This window comes from Sphaerodactylus townsendi, linkage group LG05 (assembly GCF_021028975.2).
Source record: "Sphaerodactylus townsendi isolate TG3544 linkage group LG05, MPM_Stown_v2.3, whole genome shotgun sequence".
Lineage (NCBI taxonomy): Eukaryota > Metazoa > Chordata > Lepidosauria > Squamata > Sphaerodactylidae > Sphaerodactylus > Sphaerodactylus townsendi.
In genome coordinates, this window is record NC_059429.1 from 65,909,839 (window position 1) to 65,920,903 (window position 11,065).

The 11,065-nt window shown below is 41.9% G+C and overlaps 1 protein-coding gene across 3 annotated transcripts; it reads left to right on the forward strand.

Moving 5' to 3' along the window:
- The first annotated feature begins 1,671 nt into the window (after positions 1–1,671).
- LDLRAD1 (low density lipoprotein receptor class A domain containing 1) lies at positions 1,672–10,611 on the forward strand. Of its 3 annotated transcripts, XM_048495918.1 has the most exons (7): positions 1,674–2,196; positions 2,546–2,600; positions 2,907–3,093; positions 3,623–3,763; positions 5,661–5,798; positions 7,386–7,514; positions 9,841–10,611. In XM_048495918.1, the coding sequence occupies exons 3-7, from the start codon at positions 3,081–3,083 to the stop codon at positions 9,996–9,998; spliced, it is 579 nt and encodes a 192-aa protein (XP_048351875.1). In that variant the 5' UTR covers positions 1,674–2,196; positions 2,546–2,600; positions 2,907–3,080; the 3' UTR covers positions 9,999–10,611. The 3 variants fall into 3 exon arrangements, with proteins under 3 accessions (XP_048351874.1, XP_048351875.1, XP_048351876.1); XM_048495917.1 differs by lacking the exon at positions 2,907–3,093 and having other exon boundaries at positions 1,672–2,196; XM_048495919.1 differs by lacking the exon at positions 2,546–2,600.
- The last annotated feature ends 454 nt before the right edge of the window (positions 10,612–11,065 follow it).

Below are 11,065 nucleotides of genomic sequence, written 5' to 3' on the forward strand. Positions count from 1 at the left end.
TACTCTCATAAATTATTCCAAAGCTTCTCTACCACCTGGATGCACAACCAAAAAATAAAAAGTTTAATCCTTCAAAATAATTTCTGTTCCCAGTCAAAATTCCATGTACCTTTCCAATGTTTATTTAATATCAGCTCACCGATTAAGTTCTTGTCAGTTTTGGATGCAGTTATATCTAAAAGTCTTGTATTTTCTAAGCCAAAAGATTTTCTAAGCCAATCCGTATGCTGAGTGCATTGCAGACCCAGTCCTAACCATGAGAGAACAACTCTGGTCAGAAGAACAAAGCAAATTCTAAACAGTCAAAAGTATTTTTAGGTCCAGGTCATCCACTCAGTAGCAGAAAGCCTCACAACTCTGCAAGTCCAAACCACACAAAGTGAAAGTAGTCTGTTCAGGAGAGTCAGTAAATCAACTTGATTATTGCTAGTCATCCATCTTGAATACTTTAATTGCCAGCCATTTTTCTTAAATGCTTTTAAGTCTGAAAATCTTGAAATCTATTTGGTATTGTTCAAACAACAAACCAACCATACAATGAAACAAAAGAGCTTCTTCAACAAAGGTGTTCCTTTTTTTAAAAAAAGAGAATTTCTTCAGTACTCTGAAAATCTTACTGTAGATCCAGGGAAGCTTTAAACAAAAAAGGCTCAGGAGAAAGCAAAAGTAGAAAACTTTTTTTAAAGGGGGGGGAGGGGTTAGACAAGGCTGCCCTTTTGCCAAGACAGCATGCTTGCACTCACTGATCCTGAATACTACCAAAACTAATGGGTCAAATAAACCCACTATAGTTCACCTGTCCAATTAAAGGTCCTCAAAACATCTGAGGAAGCCAGACTTAGACTCAGTCTACTCTTTAGCGGGATATTTTCCCCTTTCAGTGAGTGTAGCTTCTGGGAGCCAACAAAAGCTCAGTCTGATCAAGATGCCATGTTCTCTCAAGCTCCAAGGTGGCAGGTCTGAAGTTTGCAGCTTGGAGCCTGATCCCAGCCTGGTCTCAGCCAGTTTCAAATGGGCCCTTGCTGCTACAGTCTTCCACATGGAGATCAGGGGTGCAGTGAGCCAGCTGGCCTCACTTCTGAACTCAATGTGGGCAGAGTGAGCCCAGCTGACTCTGCTCAGATCTCCATGTGGGGATTGGGAGGATGCCGGCCCGCAATTGCGCCCCTGCCACAAACTCCCTGGCAGTGCAGTGCCCAGGCAAGCCCTGAGTGTCATTTTATAATGCTACACCCCTGGAACCCCATGGTGGGCACACATCCAGCCAGTGATCTGCCAGCTACATTGGCTTGGGGTAGAGTACTGAATCAGGTTCAAGGTTTCTGGTACTCATCTTCAAAGACCTGATCTGGACCCATTGTACCTGCTGGACTGTCTCTCCCAATATGTTCCTCAATAAGCTGTACACTCAACTAATAACTTACTGGTTATACCTGGCCCAAAAACTGTCTGGCTGTCCACAACCAGGACCTAGGCTTTTTCGGTTCTGATCTCAGCCAGATGGAACAGTCTGTCAAGCAAGACCTGTTCCCTGTGAAACTTAATAAAATTCCATGAGGCCTGTAAGGTGAACCCACCAGGCTTATGGTTGATGCAGCAACAATATCCATCCAGTGGGCCCTCTTTACCCTCCTCTGTGATGTCTGATGTGAATGATGACTTTATGGGGCATAATTTAACTATTAACCCTATTGGAGATTAATGGTGCTAAACCTTCAATGAGAATGATTTTATTGCTACCACCTGATTTTGGAAGCTACCCTGAGCCTACAAGGGGAAGGGCAGCCTATAAACTGAATAAAATAAATACCTGTCTTGCTTCCACTTTCAGTGATACCTGTCTTAACTAATATATCCACAAGGAGCCAGCGTGTGATTACTAATTCCTTTATTATTTGTGTCCTTAGTCATAGGGACAGTTGATGTGGTTTCATGTGTTCACATTGACTTTTCCTATCATAATTATGACTGGGATTAGAATGACTTTTGTCTCCTTACCTTTGTTTCTCCTTAGTAACCAGGTAACTCCACCTCAGGAATGCATTTAGTAGTTTGATCTAATGAAATAAGGTGGTTTCAAAGGAGCTCTTGACTTACCTAGTAGCAGCGTTTGAACACTGATGGAAGACTTGTCAAAACAGTTTTACTTTTCACTTTCCAGTGAGCAGAGAGAAAATGAATAGAACTCATCCCCAGGTAATAGTATCATTCATCACTTTTCAGAAGTGATTTGTTGATTATTACTTTTAGTATGTCTAGGCATTGTTAGAATACTAGCTTCAGCTGATTCCTGCAAATCACAGGAGAAACTCCGACCTTAAACGCAAAAATATTTATGTTTTACCAACATGGAAATAAAATTTTAAAAATCAAAATATTTTATATCTTTCTGTGTGGTGGCATACTTTCTGCAATTATATAGGGATCAGGTAAATTTGGCTTGTATGTAAACTCAAAGCAAAAGGGTAGCAGATATTAATTAGGTGTTTTGCTGTAGATTGTTTTCCTTAACGTAAATTATGAATTTAATTTTTGTTAAATACAGAATGTTGATGAAGCTTTACGGGGTTCAACAAAATCCCTCTTCACAGCAATGAGAGGTAATCAGTACTCTTCCTCCTACAAAATATTTCAATAATATATAAATAATGAATATAGTGGCATGAACAAAAAGTGAAAAATAATGGAAAGCTTTTAAGAATGTTCATAATATACATATAAATTACCAACCGGTGTTTTTATAGTTTGGTCTAAAAATAGGCTATTTATAGAGGGTGTTATAAACAGAATGCCTTTCATTCACTGAGAAATAGCAATCTCTAGGCAGAGATCTGTTTTTATGTTATCAGACAGGGCTTTATCAGGAAACATATCTAACTTAATTTGATTTTATGCTTTAATTGCAGCATTTGTCAAGGGTTTTCCATCTCCACTGAAATAGTGGAGCAGAGACTGTATGTATGATGGCAGTGAGGAGAGAATCTTTATTTCAGTATTTCAAATCAGTCTGCTCATCTCTGTCTGCATCTTCTGTCTTCACTCTCCACATTTCCCAATAAAAATATTTAGAAAAACATTCTATGTCATTTCAAGGTACAGCTAATTCTTCAATATTTTCATAAAATGATGGCAATAATAGTTTTTGGAATGCTAGAGGCAAACTTGAGCACTTCTTTGAAAGAAGGAAGAGGAATTGGTTACAAGGGACTGCTATTATTTATTATTTTATTTATTTATAAGTATTTATACCCTGTCTCATGCTAGCATCTCTAGGTGGCTTCCATAAATTAAAAACAACAAGAAACCACAATAAAAACAATTTAAAAAATAATAAAAACACCATCAATAAAATATAACAAGACTGCAATAAAAATAGCCTTAAGATAACCCTAACACTGACTCCCCCACCCCCACAACCAGCTGCTGTAGAGGCGGGTTTCCAGGGAGGTTAACCATATGCCTGGATGAAGAGGAAGGTCTTTGCCAGGGGCGGAGCGAGGGGGAACTACTCCAGGGGCACACGGGCGCCCTGATTGTGGACCTTTCCTGCAAATCCACATGAGGGTTTAGTCGAATTTGATCTAAAGTTTTCTCCTTCTGACTGAAACTTATAATCCACCAGGCTGCTACAAGGATGGTTCCATGTGCATCCCTTGCACTCGACGATGCCTCTGCATCTCTGCTATCAGTCTGCTTATGGTTGGGATCATAGTTGTTATCATTGTATTGGTTGTTACTGTTGGAATCCCTCCATCTACAACAGGTCAGTCAGTACTAGCTTTAAAAAATCATTTTGATCAAACCATTTCGAAGGAATGATTGCAGCAACACAATGAACATGCCAAATGTTGGGTGTGTGATTTTGGTTTTGGGGAGGAGGCAAAATGGAGGGGGAGAGAGAGGCCTTGTTCAAGAAGTGTGGCAATGCATATTTCATAAAGTATGGGTTCTGCTGTTGTGTTGTCTTTGCACATGGGGCACCTACAATATCTGTGCCATCATTCTATTATAATTCCATTTCACATTATGCTTCCATCCCATCAGAGTCCATTCCATCAGATACAAACAGTGTTGCCCGCAGTTGCTTCAGATGCAAACAAGGGGAAAATTATAAACAGATATTAATGGTCATGGAATGCAAAAGGTACACAACTGAAATTTCTTTGCAAAGTTCAACTGTATACAAAATATTCAGAATGACAGTTCATATGAAGGACATGCAGATAATTGAAAGTGGCTAACAGTGAACAAATTGAAACTAAACCCTGAAAAGGCAGAGGTAATGCTGGTATTGTGCTCTCCACTTTTGATGGAGTTCAGCTGACGCTTGCTGACTCAATTTTTGGCTTATATGGACCCAGTGTTGTTGCTGGAAAAGCAAGTGAATGCAGCTAAATAACAGACTTTTTTCCAGCTCAGGCTACCCTAAAAGTGACCTTTATATGACTGATTTGGTTACCCCGATACATGCCACAGTTAACATCAATACTAGACTACTGTAATGCATTGTATATAGGTCACTCCTCAAAATCAACTCGGAAACTCCAATCGGTGAAGGATACTGCAACTCAGCTGTTATCGGGAGCTAGATGGAGAATGCTTATTACTTCTATTGTGGAGTCACTCCACTGATATCCCATCACTTACCAGGCACAATTTAAGATATTAGCTATCATGTACAAAGTCTTCCATGGCCTTGGACGTGGCCTTTCAGCCTACCTCACAAGGAGACTGTGGGAATAAAATGAGGAAAAGAACAACAAGGTGTGCCACACTGAATTCTCTAGAGGAAGAGTGGAATTAAAGTGCATTATATAGAAGTTATCTATATATGCAAAATACAACAAGAAGATCCTTAAGGCCTGAACAAACGGGGTCCAGGAGCGGCAGCACCACACTCGATCATTGCATGACTCTCAACGCCCTACTATCTAAATATATGAGGAAGAATCATTCCAAACTTTATCTAGCCTTCCTCGACCTAAAGGGAGCGTTTGATTCAGTTTCCAGAGAACTTCTCTGGCACAAACTAGAAAGACTAGGGATTGAAAATCGACTCCTTTTCCTTTTAAAGTCCTTACAAAAAGATACCACCTGCCAGATCAAATGTGACAAAGCCGGAAAATTGACCTAAAAAATTATGGTGAAAAAAGGAGTCAAACAAGGATGTTTCCTGGCACCAACTCTATTCAATCTCTTCATCAATGATCTGGCTGAAACTCTGAGTGAGGCTGGCACCCATAGTCCAACTCTAGGAAACAGGAGAGTGCACTTATTATTGTATGCAGATGACGCAATCCTGATATCAAGAACCCAGATTGGTTTGAAATGTCTTCTTAACAAGTTCCATGCATACTGTGCCCTAAACCATCTGGAAATCAACCCCACAAAGTTCAAAATCATGGTTTGTGCCAACACCTTCAAACTTTCTAACTGGTACCTTAATTGTAGACTTTGTCATCTGTTGTCAGATAACACTTTGTGCACCTTATGAAATGTGTTCCATGGATGCGTATGCCCCAATACATTAGTTAGATTTTAAGATGTCGTTTTTGTTTGCCTGCCTCTATAGGATTTGTTGCAGGGCAATGGTGGTGGTAGGTGGATTGATCAGATCTGATTAAATGTCTATCTGTATCAACATTTTTTTAAATCTCCAGTGAATCGCTTGTGTATTACCACCAGTAATCTGACGGGCTTTTTATGCGATGACAGAGAGACCTGTATTCCAGCCAGCCAGGTCTGTGACCAAAGAAGAAATTGTGCAAATGGGGAGGATGAACAAGAGTCATTATGTAGTAAGAATAATTATTTCACTCTAATTCTTCTCACAGCTAACCTATGAAACTTGCCAGTTTTCTCCCCAGTATTTCTCAGACATTTTATAGGGTGTCACATCATAGCAAAGACACTTAAAGAGGGAAATAGAAAACTTGGTTCAACTTTTCTGTTTTTGTTCAGGATAAGGGACAATGTACATATCCAGCAGTTAATTGTTGCAGCTGTTGCATGTGTGAATAGTGAAGACAGCAAGGAACAAAATTCATTTTCAACTGATAATTCCAACCTCAGTGAAAGTTATAGGATGAAGCAGTATTCTTGGTCAGGAGATCTACACGGAACAAACAAAGGAGAATCACCACACTCCTGGCCACCAACTCAACACAGTGCAATTTAATAAAGAATAAAGTACAAAAGAGACAATAGATTGTGCAAATACTGCTAATAAATTCTGAGCTCCTTGGGGGAGGGCAGTATACTATTTAAATAAATAAATAAATAATATGATGTACTCAATAGCAGCAATGAAATACTTGATACATGAAAAATCAGCAGAAAACCACTTGCAACTGTTACAAATGCTGTTGCTCCGCAATCATCCGGTAGAGTTCCTAGAGCACACCTTCAAAGAACTTCCATGAGCACATGTTCTCCAAAGGAGATTCTGCAGGAACTCTCCGGTATAATAGGAAATATGAAGCAGTCAAAGAATTCCAGATTTACATTCAAGTCATCAAAGTTCAGAATTCCAAAATGTGCTCCATGGAAATGCTGACGTTTTCAAGGTCTTTCTTCAGTGGAACATAAGATGCAGTCAGTGATTAAGTAACTTGAGCCCCCAAAAGCGCTTCAGGATGAACATAACTGACAGGGTTGTTTTTTTTTACATTGATTCCTTATGATTGATATCATATGTCTTTCTTCAGTGGAAGAAGAAAGACATATGATATCAATCATAAGGAATCAATGTAAAAAAAAAACAACCCTGTCAGTTATGTTCATCCTCGGGTTAGTCACATACAGATATAATGTTATGTGGTGCAGTGACAGGTTTTTCCTGTTGTGTTAGTGGCCAGGAGTGTGGTGATTCTCCTTTGTTTGTTCTATGACTACACTGTATTATACTTGGTTTTGTGGTTGCAGGAGGTCTCCATAACCATGAGATCTCATCTTCATGAGGATGTTAACTACTTCAGCTCTAGTTTTCAGAGAACTTGAATACTTCAACATCTGCCTATTTTTGCAAGTTCCATAGCATCATACTTGGAATTAAAACAAAAGCTGTTAAAGCCCTTTTGAAGCAAAAAAACTGTCATTGAAGAGATTAAGTTGACACAACAAAATAGCGCTTTTGGGGGCTCAAGTTACTTAATCACTGACTGCATCTTATTTTTCACTTACAACATAAGGATTGGAAGGATCCCTTCACATAGCCAAAACATACCTAAATTCTCTTTAAGACAATTTAAATAAATTTAAGCTGTTTTATGATAAGAATCCACATGAGTTACTAATACTATTTTGTCCTTTTATATATTATATATTATTGCACATTATGCACAGTGATAGGATGGCTTAATACACTCAGGTTTCTCTTCTTGTAGGTGATTTGCCCAACAGCCTTCCAGGACATCTCATATTTTATTGCAGCAAACCCAAGTTTTGGATCTATGCTGACAAAAGGTGTAACGGGATGAATGACTGTGGAGATTGTTCTGATGAAACAGCGACATGTAAGTTCCTTCTTCTTTATAAAACATGTAAGCTGTAGTTATGTGCTGGGTGGAAACTTGGGTAGAGTAGTGTTGCTTTGTTACAGAGAATCTTTTCATTTATATTTTGCCTTTTTAAGGTTGATGAGCAGGGAAGGATCCAGAGGCGTAGCTAGGGGAAATGGAGCCTGAGGTACAATATGAGTCGTCCCCCTCCCCCCCCCCGTAGTCGATCGCCCTCCCCTACCACTGCCAAACAACGATTTTTTGCACCAGGTCATTTCAAAGGAGATTGGGGGAGGGAGCTTGGAGAACTGGTCCTGTCCATGGATCCTGTAATCCATGTGCAGAGCAATCTTGATGGGGCTGGGGGGCTGGGAGAGCGGGCACTGCCCATGGATCCTGTGATCCATGGGCAGAGCGAGCAAGCTTGATGGGGGTGGAGTGTGGGCTGGGAGAGCTGACTCTACTGGAGCGCCCCTCTCTCTCTGAGAGGGAGCCTCTCAGAGAGAGAGGGGGGCACTCCAGCTTCCATTTTGTTTTTAAGCATAGAAATGATCCCTTTCTCGGTTTAAACAAACACACACAGTGCTGAGGCTGGAGTGCTGGAGGTGTCTGTTGGAGGAGGGAAGGCTTCTGCCAGACTCCTACAGGCTTAGTGAGCCTTTTGGATGGGGGAAGGGGAAGGCTTTGTCTGGGCCCCCACAGCCCCGGCTGGCCTTTTTGGGTGGGGGGAGGGAGGGAAGACTTCTGCCAGGCCCCTGGAGGCCTGGCTGGCCTTTTGGGGGGCAGGGGGGAGAATGCTTTTGCCGGGCCCAGGCTGCGCCCCCACCTTCTGCTCCCCACGTACCTTTATGGCTCAGCAGCGGTCTCAGGCAGCCTGCAGGGCCGGGTCTCTTTCCCTTCTTGGCCCAGCCCAGCCCCGCTCCACCCCACCCCGACAGACTGCTCCTTCAGCAGGCTCTGCAGCCTGGAGCAGTCTGTTCGGGCTGGGCTGGGCTGAGGGGGAGGGGTTTGGGGAGCGATTTTCCGCCCCCCCATGATTTAACAGGGGGGCACCCAGGACAGTTATCCCCAGATGTCCCCATAGTTGCTTCACCACTGGAAGGATCTGCTTCCTTCAAGGACAGCAGCAAGCTCTGAGTGTTCTGTATGCTTCCTTGCTGCTGAAGGCACAAAAAGGAACTGCTCTCTGGCATTTGCTTCTACTACTTGTAAAATCCCATGGCATTATAACATTTGGTGTGCCATATCCCTTACTCTGTAGGCAGGCTGAGAGCTGTCCAATAAATGTCAAGTTGTTGAGAAATGTTTAGGAGTGATCCCTGGAGCCAGACTACACATTCAACCTGTACACATTCAACCTGTGCTCTGCCAGCTGCATTGGCTCCAGGTGGAGTACCAGATCAAGCTCAAGGTTTGGGTGTTAACCTTCAAAGCCCTAAGTGGTCTGGGGCCCACTTGCCCATGGGACCATCTCTCCTGGTATGTCCCCCAGAAGATTGCTGCAGTCAGTGAATGAAAATCTACTGGTGATCCCTGGCCCCAAAATTGTCCATCTTGCCTCCATCAGGACCAGGGGTTTTGGGGCCCCAACCTGGTGGAATGCTGTCAAGTGAAACCTGGGTTCTGCAGGATTTGATGTGATTTTTACCAGGTGTATGGTTGAAGCTACTACAGTTTTTACCATCTTGACCTCCCTCCTTCCTTTCACAACTTTTACTTCCCTCCTGTATTTCTGTTTTTTACTGTAATTAAATGGCTTTAGATATGTTTAGATGTTAGACTATTTTTTAAAACTGGTATTTTATTTATATGTAAATGTTGGAAGCCACCCTGAGCCCGTGAGGAGAAGGGTGGCAAATAAAAAGAATAAATGAAATTTGAGAGTGGGCTATCAGAAGACTGAAAGAAGAACTTCAGTGGAATTCAGTAACCTTTGTTGCAATGTCTTAATGAGAATTTTGTGAAATATTATTTCATGTTCAGTGCTGAATTTTTTTCCACCACAGAAACCAAATTTTCTTGCTGATGCTCTGGTATAGCTTCTATAATCTATGTTAACACCAGTATACTCCAAACATTATTTCATGTTAAGTAGCAGTTGTAGCAGCTAATTAAAGTGGCTTCAAGCAAAGAAGATTAGAAATTCTGTGTAAAGGGGGATTTTAACTGCAGAAGCTTGTCATCGGAATTATGAAAACAGCAGCTATTGAAAATGTTCCTTCTATGGAATAATGGTGCTTTCTGTTTTGCTAAAGGGCTATTTTTTTGACTAGTATAAGACTGGAATGTAACATTAGGGGGGAAACGGTACATCAGTGACTGCTTATTATTTTCATTCCAGGGGCCAATTGTCCTCCTTGTGGACCTCAGTGGTGGAGTTGCACCATGGTAGTCTTCCATGCTTACTGTGCCTGCATTCCCAGGAGATTTTGCAAAGATGGAATACAGCACTGTTCAGACTGGTCTGATGAATATATCTGCCGAAGAGAAGCAGTCTAGGACGGGAAACTCTAGTGAGATGTTGAGAACAATCCATCAAGTATGGCTGCTGTGCAACCTCCATTAATTTCAGAAAGGGTTTTGCTGGATTTTTGTGAAAAAGGTGAACAAATGTTCCATATGGGGTCCATTTCTTGGAATAGGAACAGGCTGTGTGGCTGCATGGAATATGGTTTGGCTTGAGGGATTGGTTGCAATTGTATGGAGCTTTGGTGGGAGCTGGGTGGCCGCCCAACTCTCTTGGCAGTATATTCATGGAGCTGGATTAATGGGGTGGGTGGGTGAGGGATCAGCCTGTGTGCCCATTTCCTTCAGCTGAAGGATCCCCTTGAGAGATTTTGAGATGAGTTCTTTGGGGCCATGCCCAACTTGGAGGCTGTCCCGACTTGCTCCCTCCAAGTGGCAGAGGAGACCACATACAGGCTGGTGCAGAAGTGGAGTCCATCGACTTGCCATTCCACCTGTTCTCCCACTTGCCCAGCAGTCAGCTGCAGAGAGGCAGAATGGTATATCGTCTGGCAGGGTGGTCGCCCAGTGTCAGAATCCCTTTCTCCATACTACGCCAAAGCTCTGACAGCTGTAACTAGTAAAGTTGAGGTCAATTTTATTCCAACAAGTTTGTGTCTCTCTTATTATGGGGTTCAGAGGTTTCATGGTATTGGCTGCCCTCCCTATTTCCTATTCCCCTTCTCCTTTACATTGCAAGTTGTTCCTTGTGCTACCATGATTATTTGAAGTCAGTAATTTTGCAGGGTGGAGATGTGCATGTAAGAAGCTCTATTTATAAACTTCAGTAGGCTCTTGGGAATTTAATGGCAAGAGGCAGAGGCACAGCTAAGAAAAATAGACCCTGGGGCAACATCTGAGTTTTCTGCCCCCACACCACGAGCAAAGGCCACCCTCACCCACCCCTACCAAATAAAAAGTTTTTGCACCAGGTCATCTCAAAGTCACCATCACATTATAGAACATGCCCCAATTCACACAAATCTGAACACAGCAGTGGTCCATGCCACACAGTGGAAATAATTTTTTTGGACAACATTTTCAAAAGGCTTTCAAAATGT